General features: G+C 41.7%; 3 protein-coding genes across 3 annotated transcripts in view; 2 read left to right on the top strand and 1 right to left on the bottom strand.

Annotated features, from left to right (window-relative positions):
- Positions 1–5937: 5937 nt before the first annotated feature.
- cmpk2 (cytidine monophosphate (UMP-CMP) kinase 2, mitochondrial) lies at positions 5938–10120 on the bottom strand. The gene is made up of 5 exons (XM_085442421.1): positions 8879–10120; positions 8511–8625; positions 7919–8120; positions 7490–7723; positions 5938–6613 (listed from the first exon to the last, which is right to left on the bottom strand). Exons 1-5 carry the CDS (start codon positions 9470–9472, stop codon positions 6493–6495), a joined length of 1266 nt encoding a protein of 421 aa, XP_085298547.1. The 5' UTR covers positions 9473–10120; the 3' UTR covers positions 5938–6492.
- rsad2 (radical S-adenosyl methionine domain containing 2) lies at positions 10034–12712 on the top strand. Its single transcript, XM_085442422.1, has 6 exons — positions 10034–10436; positions 10518–10679; positions 10794–11023; positions 11105–11254; positions 11818–11850; positions 12075–12712. Exons 1-6 carry the CDS (start codon positions 10118–10120, stop codon positions 12237–12239), a joined length of 1059 nt encoding a protein of 352 aa, XP_085298548.1. The 5' UTR covers positions 10034–10117; the 3' UTR covers positions 12240–12712.
- Positions 12713–14967: 2255 nt separating this feature from the next.
- rnf144aa (ring finger protein 144aa) overlaps positions 14968–15800 on the top strand; it is a 32670-nt gene continuing 31837 nt past the window's right edge. Inside the window, exon 1 of the mRNA XM_085442425.1 lies at positions 14968–15614. The gene's annotated coding sequence lies outside the window, so the exon portion shown is untranslated. The remainder of the gene's footprint in view (positions 15615–15800) is intronic.

Below are 15800 nucleotides of genomic sequence, written 5' to 3' on the forward strand. Positions count from 1 at the left end.
CATCCGGTTGAACTCAAAGAACCCCATCGGACATACGAAGGCTGTTTTGTGCTTATCTGCCTCATCAACCTCAATCTGGTAGTACCCACTTTTGAGGTCAAGGACCGAGAACCACTTCGAACCTGTCAAGGCGGAGAACGCTTCTTCCAAGTTAGGAAGCGCGTAGGCGTCTTTGATGGTGTTCAGATTCAACTTACGGTAATCTACACAGAGTCTTACGTCTCCATTCTTCTTCCTTACCACCACTATCGGTGAGGAAAATGGCGACTCGGATTCGCGAATGACACCTGCATCGCTTAGCTCCTGCAAATGCCTCCGTACGGCGTCAAGATCTTGTGGTCGTACAGGACGGGGTCTGTGCTTAAAGGGGGTTTCATCGCTCAGTTTGATTTGGTGTTTTACTTTGTTAGTGCAACCAAAGTCTGTATCGTGTAGTGCAAAAACCTCCGACATAGCACTTAACTTTTGTGTGATTCGTTCTTTCCATTCAGCAGGGACTGGAGAATCAGCAAAGTTAAGATTAAGCTCAGCAGGGTTTGAGCTGGGAGTCTGTTTGGACTGCTCTGTGATCTGACTGTTTGGTATGATCTCTTGAATAGCATGCATTTCAGCTATGACACTTTTCGCAGGGATAACTATGTCATGCTTACTTTCATTTCGCAGGACCACTGGAAGCTTTTGTGAGGGTTTCTCAGCAAGGGTAAGTAGACAGTTGGTGACCAAGACACCACCTGGCAAGGAGGATGTAGAGGGGGTCTCGACTACTACCCACCCGCCTGAGTGTTCAGTTTTTGCGTGGACTAAACCTTCTAACACTCGAGTTTGGCCTGCAGGAATGACTTCAGGCTCTTTCCCTGACAGAGTGACAAGACCAAGGCTGTCGTCCTCTTTTTGCTTGTGTCTTTGTTGTAACACGCTCAGCACTACTCTATAACCATAAGGCAGGATACTGAGGTCTGTATTAGCCAAGGAGAGGCTTTCAAAGACAAGGTCAAGAGTGTTAGTGCCAATTAAGAGAGAAGACTGAACACTAGAGCGTGTGTCTGGAACAATTAATGCAAGAGAAGACACAGTAAGTTCAGTACCAAAACAGTTCTTTGGAAAGGTAATGTCGACACAAATATAGCCTGAATATGGAACATTCTGACCATTTGCAGCTTCGACTTCTAGCAGGTCCTGTATTGGATGGATTTCAAGGTCTGCAAGATTGTTTTCATAGAACGATCGGGACACTGTGGTCACTTGCGATCCGGTATCAAGAAGGCAGTTGCAAGCTTGATCATTGATTTTCACTTGAGCAGTGTACTTAGCTCCAATTAGACCCTTGGGTAGTTTCACAGTGGCTGATTTATTGTTTGAGAATCGTTTTTTGGGTTTATGTGAAGGCTCGGTGGGACTAGTTTTGTCCGTAGCACCCATTTGTCCCGCAATGAGGGCTCCCTTTAGTTTAAAGGCTGTGTTTGCTTGTTTTGTCTATCCCACAGCAACTGTTTTTCTTTCAACTGTTTCCTTTTGTCAGTGACTAAAGACGGGTTTGGGTCATTTGGGCACACAGAGGCAATATGGCCGTCTTCGCCGCACTGGAAGCAGTAACCAGGCCTGGGCCTACTCTTCGCAGCTTGGGATGTCAAAAGGGTTCGTTCGGGTACTTGAGAGTTGGTCTTAGCAGTAGCTTTTGGAGGGTTAGACTTTTTCCTAGGAGGGTTCGGGGTTAATGTTGCGAGATGGCTTTGAAGCTGACTGATTTGTGCCTTTAATTCTGTGACCAGATCCTTTTGAGCATCTACTGGTGGGTCTACTTTCTGGGGTTTCAATCTCGTCAGTTCACTCTGCAGCGCAGTTATTTGTGTTCGCATTTCAGTGAGATCGTCTTGCATGGTGAGCGCAGGAAAGTCAGCATTTGCAGCAATAGAGTGAGAGGCTACTTTTGGTCTGGTGGCAGCAAAATGTTTTTTCATTCGGCTTTCTTTTGCAGTATGCTTGTCCTCTTCCACTCTCAACTGTAGCAGCAGCTCGGTGAATGAGGGGGGTTTATCTTTTTTCTTTTCGAGCTGAAGATCTGTTAACAAGGCATTATCCCAACACCCCCGACAGAATTGACGCAGAAGGTGTCGGTCTGCTTCACTAGCTACGACACCGCCTCTTTTCAGAGCTTTTGAGAGAGCTGTTTGCAAGCGATGGAGGTAGTGTGAAGGCTTTTCACCTGCATCTTGTAATGTGTTGAGGAATTTGGCGAAAAGCTCGCCGCCATCCTCCACAGTGCCAAAAGCTGAATGGAGTAGTTCAAGATAAGCTGAGGGCAAGGCTTCAGGGCCCAGAGGTTTCACCACGTTGGCAGCAGGCGGTACAAGACTGTCTACGATTTTCCGCGAGCGTTGCAAGTCAGACAGATTGGGATCTTGAAGTATGAGCTCTACACTGTGGCGCCATGTATCAAAGTCCACCTCATGACTAGGACAGGGCAGTTTGCCTGAAAAATTTCTGAGGCGGAAGGAGGCGCTCACTGGTGAGACAAGAGCTTCACTTCGCACTATGTGCTCTACTACAACCTTTTGCACATCAGGGTGTGTTATAAAGCTCTGTGGAATGGTAGTTTGTAGATCTGGCTGTGTCTGGTTGTCTGACTCAGAATCGCTGATGCATATGTTAGCTTTGATCAGTTCTGCAGTTTCACTTTGGATAGGTTGGTCATTTGCTTGTACTTGGGTTGTTAGTTCACTATGTGCATCTGGGGTAGGAGCTTCTGTGCTGTGTGTGACTGACTGAGCACATTGGGAAAGGTGTTCATGCAGAACAGCTTCAAAAGATTTGCCACTAAGTCTAGCAATGTTTTGCAGTTCATTGAAAAAACTGTTGGTGGCGACGTTGGTAACAGCTGCGATGTACTCAGGTGACAGGGCTCGTATCTGATAAGTGACTTCATTCGGACATTCAAGTGTGTAGGGTAGTAAGGGTTCAAGTGTCGACAGAGCAGATCCACTCTCATACTCTACAATAGCATTTTTGTGGTAAGAAGACTTAGGGTCATCTATCTTAAGGGTTCTTGCTGTTCGACCATATCTGCTTAAAAAGTCTTTTAAAGCTTCATCAGCGTCTGTGCCTGTAATCCCACTAACAATAACTGAGTTTGGGATTTTAACATTTTCTCTGTCAACTATTTCCATTTTGCCGGACTTGGCCTATTTTTGAGGTCTGGGTCAGGAAAAAAGCTTGAGGGATCAATTACTACTCCTGGCTGGCTCGCCACTTCTGTAACACTTCTGGAGTCATTACAGTATACTAGGACCAGTTAGGTTCGACTACTAGAGCAGTAATGAGCGTAGCATGTAATAAAGACCACAGACCAGTAAATACGTTTAAATTGCCGGCTTATTATTTTGTGAAGACAGGGAATAGACAGTTATAGACACATTACATAAAACATTCAACATCACACATTTAAGAAAACAAGGTTTTTCTTTCCCCCCTTTTAGTTCAGTATGTTCTGTCAGTTCATCCTATTTATCTCAAAACCTTTTATTTGGCTTTAGAAGGATGTTATTTTCAACCTAGGTTATTGTTTTATTTATTTCAAGTTCTAAGTTCAAGTTTATCCTTTGATCTATTTGCATTAACACTGTGTTATTTTAAATCAAGTTCAGTTCTTTAGGCCCAAGATTTAATTTAATCTTGGTCTAGGTTCACCTTTAAATTCTCAACCAGTTCTTATTTTGTTTTAACCCAACAAAATTATTTACATTTCCATTAACACCATTACAGCATTAAATGTAAGGTTGACCAAAATAAATTACAAAAATAAATAAATAAATGTAAAACTGAAAACAATTCAGCAAAAGGCTGAATAAATCCCTTAAACAAACAAATAAACAAAAGAAAGTTGTCTCTGTGTCCTTTAACTATTAATCCTGGAATTACTCCGAATGATTATCCAGTGCTTTGAAAAGTCCGCTGTTCTTTTGCAGAGGTGTATGGATTAATCCTACCAGTTTTTTCAGCGAAAGAGCTCAACGTCCAGCAGGGGGCGTTTTCCTTTTTCCTGCTCGGTACAGTTCAATGGGTCCGTGGGTGGCTCGCCATCTTGTTTCTCGCTCAGCGGATCAAACTCCGATTCTAGCTCAGCATTTCCCGATCCAAACGTTAATGGCCAAGTCACGTTCGGTTATGTTCACAACGTCACCAAGGCAAGGACAGGTCGGAAAAACAAAAATACATTCTCCAGAGTACAAAAATGGCTTTAAGTAGATTTTTGGCTTATTTTTACTATTTTTTCACTCATTTAAGCAGCAGCTCTGCAAGGACTGTCTGCATTTCTCCCTCTCAAGCATAAAAAAAAAAGGAACAACCCGATTGGGTGTGGCTAATCACAGGAGTCACGCTGCAGCGTGCCCTTTCACAATAAGAGTCTCAACACATATTTTAGCCATTTTACCTGAATTAACATAAAACACCATGAATTAGCAAGTTCTGTACCCTTTTAACATGTTTTTAAACACAAATGAAATCCTATACCATGAATTATATCATTGCTGATGTTTTTAATGAATTTTCTAACCATTATGATCTATTTATTGACTATTTATCACCTGTAATATATTTCTTATGACTGTTTTTACTAACAGGCTTTTATTTGTTGTTAGCTATGTTAACCAGGGTTACAATTATATGAGGCTCCGACTTTTATCTTGAAAGTTTAAGTAGTGAAGTCACAGATTGGAAGCAGATTGCGTTAGTTATTAACTTCTTCCTCGAACTGCAATTCAGCTTTGAAATATTTTCAGTGGGTGAATATGTGAGTTCTTGTTGTTGTTAAGACTCCAGAGTATATTCTGGCTATCTGACAAAAGAAATAGCCACAAATGTTTCCAAAAGGAAAAAGAAAATGCTACGACAAATGTGAACAGAATTATTTCGCTGCATGTGTAATGCGATGTGATTATGGGCCATAAATGTTGTATTACGGCTGTGTTGAGGAGCAGTAATGGCATGATATCACCGCTAACTTTTTGTTGCCAAAAATATCAGTGCTTAACAACATCTGACGGGGAAATGTGGCTGACACTGCTAGCGCACACAGCTTTGCATTCAGGTATGAAATATGGCAGGAGGCCTAATTGGCTTGCTCTCCCAACTTCATACATTTTGGACTCTCTGTGTTAATGGTAATCAAAATTCCACATGGTCTATACTACATTCATTCTGTGCCATACAGAACATCCACTGAGGCACGGGGGAGCTAAGGAGCTTATGAATTCAGCAAACTGTACACAGCTGCCTCATGTAGGAAACCATACTCTATAAACATAATGACTTAATTTTAGTCTGTGTGACGGCATGCGATGGTAAGATTTGCATCCACAGCACCTCTGCATTCAGTAAAACACTGAATTGCTATAACTGGTAGAAAGAGTGATTCCATGCACTTATGTGGGGGACCAATGAAATGACATTGATATACAGCGCTCCATTAATTGCCATATGAATAGGGTCTGCATTGCTTGGCACTCTGCTGATGCATCGCAGTAAAAGAGATGGGTCACTCTGTCTTCTCCACCCTGCAGCTTTGCCAAGCTCATAATTACTAAAACCCCCAATTAATCTTCCCATCACATAGGCCAAATATACACTTCCTCCCTATATAAATGAGTTACAGTATATGCTCTTAGTAGATGTGCATGATTGTGTGTGTGTGTTTTACAAAAGTAGGCGTGTGTACATTTACGTGTGTCAACTTGAAAATGCCAGTGCTTATGAGAGCATCAAGTACAGATAGTGCCATGTGATCTTAGTGCATCACTTGTGTCAGTATCACACAGCTGAGTTCATGTTCTTGCAAACAGAGCAGGACATTGTGCTCATGTTCATAGCCAGTTATATAAGCAACACAAATATGCAGCTATACACAGTTTGTAGAAGAGAAAACACAAACAGATGTTTAGTGTCATTTTCTTTTAATTCAAAAACTTTTTTTAACAAGTGAAGATATGTTATCCGAAGATAGACTGGGTTCTGCATTTATTTTAACAAGCTAACATTCAACGTACATTTTAAGATTTGTTTTTTCTTATTTGTGCATTTTGATTCAATCTGCAGTAACTCGTCGCCCTTATATAAATGTTCCTATCCACTTTGCGAGCGTCAGTCTGCAAAAAAAAAAAAAAGTGCTGCTACAAGGTATCTGGAGGCTACACAGTGTCTAATTTCTGAGAGGTCACAACAGTCGTTAGATGTACACTTCTTCCTGACAATACATTAGTGTGAGTATGTGTGCGTGTGTGTGTGTCTACATGAATATGTATTTCTGATTGTAGCATGCAGTTCTGGCCCCTGGCATTCAACCTTTACACGTTATGAATAGAATCTCTTCTCCACACTCCAATCTGCCCACTAGTCTGTCTGCAATCACATTTACGATGCCTTACTGGCACCTAGTGGTGACGGGATGCACTGCATACACTTGATGCTTGACTGCCAGCAGGGGAGATGGAGAGTTGTTTACAAGTGGCATTTGCCCCTAATTAAAAGCAGTACTTGTTGGAGCACTCGGTCTGCAGAAGGACTAGCATCCACAGTAACACAAGCTGGGCCGCTGATCCTCCGATAAGCCTCCTCCACTCTGCGCACACACACACGCAAACATTGGTCAAGGAGTGAAGGAGGCGTGCAGCACAAGACAAATTTTAGTATTGTGATTGCTTACAGCTTTGCTGCACAGTAAGGTATACAATACAGTACATTTTTGAGAAACAACACAGATGGCTCAGAGTTCTGCTATTCCTGTTACCAGTGAAGAATTGTCCTTTTGATAGTGGCGGGCCAAGTCTGCAGAATCCCTCACTCATTCACAGGCTGACTGTCAACTCCCTCCATTTTCTAATTCTGCAGGCCCAACATCTGGCTGTCCCGTGTGGAAAGGCCATTATGTCAGGACAGAAGACGAATGAAAGTAGCCATCGACCTGTCTGTGTAGCAACTAACTAGGCCGGCAGTGCCTGCCAGTTTTGACCAGCTTAATGGAGCACAGCAGCTCAGCAACTAATCACCTGCTCTTTCTCATCAGCTGCCTCTCCCATGGGACCGTAATTGATTGTTAAGTGTTTGATGGATCAGACGAAGACTGAGCTGACTTGACTGTGAATCCACAGTCGGGTTTGTACTGATCTTCGCTTTCATGCTCTAACACTCATACTTTTTCTTCTTTTTCTTTAATATAAGTATAACATAGCGGAGCCTTTCATTTTTGTCTGACGTGCCTGACATCACCAAGTCTGGGTACCTAGAATCATCATACTTGTCCTCAATCAGATTAAGAGTGCCAGCAATATGCACAGAGAACTACTTTAAAAGATCCATATTAATGTTATCACAAGTTCACAACCAATTATTTACGCTTTCAGTCTAAATGGGCATTTTCACTTGCTTGATGAGTGTTCTAATGCAAGTATAATGCTAACTGAGTAAATAATACATTATGCATAAGCACTCCAACTACCTGAGTCTGAACAGCTGGTTATGATCCAGCTCTTCCTCTTCATCAGTCTTTCCTTGGCCTCTGTTTCTCAGTCTCCTCTTCCTTTCCTCGGGGTCAAGTGTGAGTAAGACCACCAGGCTGGGCTGAAACAGGTCGCTAGGCCAACAGTACACCTCTGAACCTTCTCCTGGAAGGTTGCACACTGGACCACTCACCGCTGTGGCGATGGCATAGGCCGCTGTGCTGTGCCAAAATCTGGGGACAGGTAATCAATGGTGAATTGAAAGGTGAATGACAGGTGGCAGTCGCATCAGGTGACTTGGTAGCCACTGAATATTGAGTTGTATAGATCTGGATCTCAGCGGGACCTACAAGTTCTTACAAAAAAAAAAAAAAAGGTCACAAAACAGGCAGACCTCACTCCACCTGCAACATCTCAGCTGTCTTTACCTGTCAACAATGACAGGTGTCTTCGCGCCCTTTAGGCCTATTTGATCTGCTGAGATGTAGTTCCCCAGAGCATAGAAGGCCCTGCGGATGAGGGGTGGCTCCTGATCAAAGCGGGCTCTCCAGGGGGAAAGGCACTCTGGTGGGGATGGCAGAAGAGTGGCCCCCAGTGTATCCTTCAGAGACTCAGTCAGAGTGGTCTTACCTGTGATACAGAGAAGGACAGGAAATAGATTCACCTCAAAACCAAAGAAAACAAAGGTCTGAACATTTTCGAATCACAAAAGGAGGAATTCATCCTTTTTGTTCATATTAAAAGAAACTGCGGTGGCCCTTGAAAAGTTCAACTAAAACTCCCTCTTGAACCACACAGTTGAGGTTTCATGAAGGTTTGAAAATAGTATTAGAGGAGCGAGCTGCACAGTAAACCATTTCAAAGTGATGTAACTTTTCTGAGGTCATGATACATGATATTCCATTAACTGAAGCTCCCTGGCAGATAATGGCTTTAGCGGAGAACAACCAGCCACCACTTTAGGATGACATCTATGCATCAGACTGATCACATATTTATTTATGAGGTAATGGCATTAACCTGTGGCATCCAGGCCCTCTATGACAATAACAGGGAAGTCTGGTTTATTTCTGGCCTCCACCCTGCTGGGCAGCAGCTCCAGCACAGCCTTAGCTTCTGGGATGATGTCACCACACTGCAGAACAGACAAATCAGTTAAGCAGGCAGGAGTGAGTCATAGACTGTGCTGTCAATGAGCGCACACAGTGCTGTGGGCCACCTGGCCCTCCCTGATAGATAAACGTTAGAAGCAAGAGCTCTGGGTCTCTTGGTATAAACTGCTATCCCTACATCCTCCACAAGAGTGCGCCCGTTTGCCAAAATCTTATGCGGTATACTAAAATAAACATAAAACAGTCTTGTAAACATTAAAATGAGAAAATACGTACTTTTTTCATCACGTCATAGGCCTCATCAAAGCTGTAGAATACATCTGAATTGATAATGTTGAGAGTAGATGGGTGATATTCTGGCGCTTCTGAGGGTACCACATAGTATCCCTTTGCCACATCCATCACCTGGCTTGCTGTCTCTGACCACATGTGCTGCGTCCACTGTTGGCCGTCTTCAGCTGGAGAGTACGAACAAACTAACACTGGGTCATGTTGTATTAAATCACTCAAAAGCCGCTCTATCGGGGAGGAAGTGTCAGAATTCCCTTTTAAAAAGTAACCTTTAACGAGAGAATCCCTGACTTTTGGTAGAAATGAAGACATGGGAGACAAGCGACATTCCGGAGGCAAGTCCCTCAGCAGTTTGTCTTTCAGCTCCCCGTAAAACTTCGCCGTTTTGATTCTGTCTCTGCTGCAGTAAACAAGGACAGAGTAGCACTTGTCACGGTTTTGAACTTCTCTGAACACCCTCGGCACGTCTTCTCCCAGGTGCTTTTCCTTAACAGCAAAATAAAAAGGCGCTCCATTTAACTCCACTGAAAAAACACGAGAGCACCACCGTGGAAGAAGAGACATTGCGTGTTTTGACATCTTGTACACCAAATGCCCTTATCTGTTTCCAAAATATGTCCCGAGACGCATCGTGTGAGCTGAAGGGAAAACGATAGTAACGGCGCCAAACGGAGAAAACGAAACTTTTCGTTTACTGTGAAACGCGTTTATTATTGAAGCCAACGCCTCGCAGAGGCAGCTCATTCTTTCCAGGAATCCAAGTTGTGTTTCTTGAACGTGTTTAATGAAAATGAAAGACACCAAGAGACTGGACAAGTAGCGAGGCTGTGAAAACAACTGAATGCACCCAGACTCGAAACAGAAACTGTTTTAACAAAGAAGCATTTATCACTGAAAGTTTGACCATTAGAGCTAAAGATCTATAAGTCCTGCACTATTTAATGGCATATCACTACTGTACATAAAGGTCTCTAATGAAGGTTTAATGGACGAATGACACTGTGAAGAAATGCAAAGAATGCGTTGTCATGACGCGCGTAAATTATTTCTTGCATCTCAGCAGGATGGAACCAGGCTAGGTTTCGTTTTCGTTGTTTGTAAACAGAAACTTTTGAGTCGCTCAGCTGACCGACTCCCTTCACCCTCTATATAACATGAGCCCTGCGGGTTTCGGCTTATGACGCGCCAGCAGCAAGTCTGACAGCACAACTCGTCATTTAAAAAATGGATTTTTCTCCTGCTGTCTCGTCTCCCAGGCTGCTTCTGCGGCGCTTCATCAGCACCATCTACTGCATTTTTGAGATCGCCTTTTCAAAACTCACTTACTGGACAACAGGAGCCTGCAAGGGAACAAACTCATTCGTTGCTGGTGATAAACTGGACCAAAACAAAGACCAAAATCCAACTATCCCAACGAGCGTCAACTACCACTTTACGCGCAAATGTAATTATAGATGTGGATTTTGTTTCCACACTGCAAAAACGTCCTTCGTCCTACCCCTGGAGGAAGCTAAGACGGGGCTTAAACTTCTAAAGGAATCAGGTGATTTGACAAATTAATAACAATAAGCTTTTTTTTTGTCAAATTGCTGTGCATGCTATTAAATTTATGTCTTTTTTTAAGGGATGGAAAAGATCAACTTCTCTGGCGGAGAGCCCTTCCTGCATAATAAGGGAGAGTTTGTTGGGAAATTGGTCCAGTACTGCAAACAGGACCTTCAGCTCCCAAGTGTCAGCATTGTCAGCAATGGAAGCATGATCAAAGAAGAATGGTTCCAGAAATATGGTAATGTAGCTAAGTTATTAACAGCTTCTTTTTTTATGGGTACATTCCAGCTGTGCCATATACCATAAAATAATTTACATTTATGATCTCTTTCATTTTAATTTCCTCTTCTAGGTATCTATCTGGACATTCTAGCTATCTCCTGTGACAGCTTTGATGAAGCAACCAACCAGCTGATTGGCAGAACTCAAGGCAGGAAGAGCCACCTTGACAACCTCTTCAAGATCTGCAGCTGGTGCAAGGAGTATAAAGTGGCACTGAAAATCAACTCCGTCATCAACATCTTCAACTATGACGAAGACATGACACAGCAAATCAATTTGATTAATCCTGTCCGCTGGAAGGTAAAAATGAAAAAATAAGTAAATAAATATGTTTGTACGGGGTAATCATGGATGTACTGAACGTCTTGTTCTTGTTTTCAGGTCTTTCAGTGCCTGCTGATTGACGGGGAAAACGCAGGCGAGACAGCCCTGAGAGAGGCAGAGAGGTTTGTCATCAGTGATCAGCAGTTTCAGGAGTTTCTGGACAGACACAGCAGCGTCTCTTGCCTTGTTCCTGAGTCTAATGAGAAGGTATAATTCTCAGACATGTGCAGCAAGTATGGCAAATATGTTTAATGCAATAACCATAATGTATTCTGTGGGAAACATGTTTTTCATCCTTTTTTTAAATTTTTTGATTTAAGTAAGGGCGTACAATTAGAGCTTGGTATGCCTAGAGTGAATAAAATGTGAATATTATTATAGTAAACACACACAATGCACAGTTAAACAAACAAACTATACAAAAGTTGACTTTTGAACACCACTGTCAGTTAGGAATTTTGATGTTGTTTTCTTGTTGTTGTATAGATGGCCACCAAATATAAGGGGACATTTTGGTATAGACTTTTGGTATAGTTTATAATGCTATGATAACTTCTAGAATATCCATGTTTCATATCTGTGTTGTGCTCATTCTGCATTACTCCTCAATTTTGCAGCACTATGGCATGAAAAGTAGGAACTAAACATATATATTAGGTTGAAACATGAGCTCAGGTCATCCTGCCTAAAATAATTCTTTGTTGTGCTGTAATTAATGGTTGAAAATCCAACGTTAAAATTAAAATTTGTGGTCTTTTTTGTTTTAATAGATGAGGAACTCCTATCTGATCCTGGATGAATATGTAAGTACTTCAGATTATTACTAACTGGTAGTGCGGCTGAGCCATTTTATCAGATGTTTAAGTAAAAAAATGAACTGTATGTTTGAGTTATATGAATGTGGATTGCTCAAATTAAGTAAAAAGGCTTGAATTTGGTATAATTGTTTAAATTAGTAACTTGCTAGGCATTTTAGCTGAAGGAAACTTACTTCATATGTTGATTTTCTTCCTTTTTTTTGTTACAGATGCGTTTCCTGGACTGTCGAGAGGGACGGAAGGATCCTTCCAAATCCATCCTTGATGTTGGAGTAAAGGAGGCGATTTGCTTCAGCGGCTTCGATGAAAAAATGTTTCTAAAAAGAGGGGGAAAGTATGTGTGGAGCAAAGCTGATATGAAGCTAGAGTGGTAAAACGCTTCTTCAGCTTGTGTTTGATGCTCCTTTGCTAAGTGTTTGCATTGATATGCTCTACAGTATGATCATTTTGCACTAGGAATGTAAATATTCAGATATATCTAGGCGTGTGTGTGTGTGTGTGTTCTGGGGGGGTTATTTGAAGGTTACGGTCACCAAATAGAAGGTGATCCAGAAGTATTGTTCTTCTTTATTTTTTATTAAATATCTAAATATCTGTCTTTTATGTTAAGCACTTTGGTATACCGCTGGTTTTTAAATATTCTCTATAAATAAAGATGTATTGTATTGTATTGGAAATATATTGTACTGTTTATGATTGTTGAACAAAGTAACATTGAGTGTTATATTCAAATTATAATTTTACACAACAAATTTAGATTGAAGGACAACTTGTCAATGATGTTGTCATAATTTATTTTTTATGTGGTTAAGTAACAAGGCAAAATAAAGTCATTTTTTCCACAATACAGTGGCTTGCAAAAGTATTTGGCCCCCCTTGAACTTTCCCACATTTTGTCACATTACAGCCACAAACATGAATCCATTTTATTGGAATTCGCTGATCAGAAATGCAGCCAAGAGGCCCATGGTGACTCTGGACCAGCTGCAGAGATCTACAGCTCAGGTGGGGGAATCTGTCCATAGGACAGCTATTAGTCGTGCACTGCACAAAGTTGGCCTTTATGGAGGAGTGGCAAGAAGAAAGCCATTGTTAACAGAAAACCATAAGAAGTCCCGTTTGCAGTTTGCCACAAGCCATGTGGGGGACACAGCAAACATGTGAAGAAGGTGCTCTGGTCAGATGAGACCAAAATGGAACTTCTTGGCCAAAATGCAAAATGCAAAATGTGTGGCGGAAAACTAACACTGCACATCACTCTGAACACACCATCCCCACTGTCAAATATGGTGGTGGCAGCATCATGCTCTGGGGTGCTTCTCTTCAGCAGGGACAGGGAAGCTGGTCAGAGTTGATGGGAAGATGGATGGAGCCAAATACAGGGCAGTCTTGGAAGAAAACCTCTTGGAGTCTGCAAAAGACTTGAGACTGGGGTGGAGGTTCACCTTCCAGCAGGACAACGACCCTAAACATAAAGCCCGGGCAACAATGGGATGGTTTAAAACAAAACATATCCATGTGTTAGAATGGCCCAGTCAAAGTCCAGATCTAAATCCAATCGAGAATCTGTGGCAAGATCTGAAAACTGCTGTTCACAAACGCTGTCCATCTAATCTGACTGAGCTGGAGCTGTTTTGCAAAGAAGAATGGGCAAGAGTTTCAGTCTCTAGATGTGCAAAGCTGGTAGAGACAGACCCTAAAAGACTGGCAGCTGTAATTGCAGCAAAAGGTGGTTCTACAAAGTATTGACTCAGGGGGCTGAATAATTACGCACACCCCACTTTGCAGTTATTTATTTGTAAAAAATGTTTGGAATCATGTATGATTTTCGTTCCACTTCTCACGTGTACACCACTTTGTGTTGGTCTTTCACGTGGAATTCCAAAAAAATTGATTCATGGTTGTGGCTGTAATGTGACAAAATGTGGGAAAGTTCAAGGGGGCCGAATACTTTTGCATGCCACTGTAACTATTTGTCACTGTACATTTTAAACTTTTTTTGATACTATAATTTGTTTTCCTCTTAAGGTAGAACAGAAATAAGAACACACTTTTATGCAAAGTAAGATAAACATGGATAGCGCTGATATGAAAGAACGGTGGTCTCCTCTCAGAGCAAGAGGCCAGACCACGAGGCTAACAACAACAAAGCCACACCATTGTGTGGACCTTCCAGGCCTTGGAAAATTAAGTACACTGATCTTATCTGTTGTATAAACCTAGCAGACTGTAGCTGGTTCCAACAAGATCAGCAATACTTTTCTACTTTCAATTTACTGAAAATGTTGTATAGAAGTTCAAATAGCTTGAATGGTTTCAATATTTCTGTCACTGCCTCTATCTGGATATGGTTTAGTTGTTTTTTTTGTCAAACACATACTTTACAATGTCTGATTTATGTTTTGCAACACTCACACATAGCTGAACTGAAACTAATGTTATTGCAGTTCACTGCAGCTGACTGAGTACTGAGATGTAGGTCACAATTTAGATTGTATAAAAGCTTGTGTATGAAAACACGTTTTTCTATTTGTAATTCTTTTCATTTTTAGGTCTTAAATTTAGGCAAATAAATAAAATTTTGACTGGCAGACAAAAGATTAATGGAAACAAGCATGTATACTAGTTGAAATTAAAAAAAATTTAATTTAAAAAAAATGCCATTTTAAGCCACAGCTTTTCTAAATTAACAGCCTTGTCAATTATTAAAATCACTTTTTATGTTACTGTAATGGCTAATGAACCAGTATACACATTTAATGCATTTAATCAAAATGACATTTTTAAAGCTAAAATATAATTACTGTTGTTAAAATGTTGTCAAATTTACTGTTTCACAAAAAGCTGAAAAATAGTGATTCACACTAATAGTCCAATATGCTTGTATAAAAAACGTGAATTCCGTAACAACTGATTAAATCAATTGTTAGTTTTAAAAAGTTCTTGACAAACCGTATTTTCTAATTTTTTACCCAGATAAATGAGTACATAAAAGACATTTGTTAGGCAATGTGTATGCAATGTAGGCTGTAAAGGCAAATGAGAAAACGCTTAAAGGCGACTGCAGTGTTTTGACAGCAGGGGGAGCTGTTATTTGGATAGGTGGCAGGTGCTGAGCTCTCCTCTAAGGGGCACCGTAGGACAGCAGACGGAAAACCTCTCACAAACAAATGGCGTCCCTCCAGTGCGAAGCAGCTGATTTCCTACCGAGCAAGGCAGGAGGAACGGCGGAAAGATAAACAGGGCGCCACCGGATCTCTTCTCAGCAAGGTTGTGTACTGTTTTTTTTGTACGATTCGTGTGGCAGGGTGACGACTGGATGTTGCGCATTGTTCTGTAATCGAGAGTAAACCGCTGTTCCGGTGTACAAACAATCCTCCTGTCAAGCAAAACAAAAAGAAGAGTGTCAGCTGCGGCTCGTGCTTCCCGCCGTTTGCTTATTTTATCTGCGCTTAGGCTTTTTTATGATTTGACTCGAGGTTTTTTGGTGTCAGTGTTTGACCAGAGCTCGAACTCAGGCGCTGTAGGCGACAGTAGCAGGTCAAATGTGTCCGCCCCGACGTTTCAGGGCTACATATTGAATATGGGCATCACCCCTTCAGAGGTATCATCCTCCTCCTCCTCCTCTACCACCGCCACCTCCTCCGCCTGACTGGTTGGCCGCCTGTTCGTTAATCCAATTCAAGAGATCATCTCTTCAGCCCTTCCTGAGGTTACACTATCAAGACGGCGTTATCTCAGAAAGCCAGGTAAGGTTTTGCGCTTTTACTCAGTGTGAGAGAGCTGCTTGAGCTGTCACTGTCAGCACACGGCTGTCGCATATTTCCGACATTCTCCCTCTCTCTCTCTTTTTTTTTTTTTTTTTTTTGTTACTGCAAGATATGCTGTAGCTACCTGGCTTACAGCCAGCTGACTGATGCCGATGCCTGACGAGA

This window comes from Copadichromis virginalis, linkage group LG19 (genome assembly GCF_057382275.1).
Source record: "Copadichromis virginalis isolate Kocher_CV1m ecotype Utaka linkage group LG19, C_Virginalis_male_GT1.1, whole genome shotgun sequence".
Taxonomy (NCBI): domain Eukaryota; kingdom Metazoa; phylum Chordata; class Actinopteri; order Cichliformes; family Cichlidae; genus Copadichromis; species Copadichromis virginalis.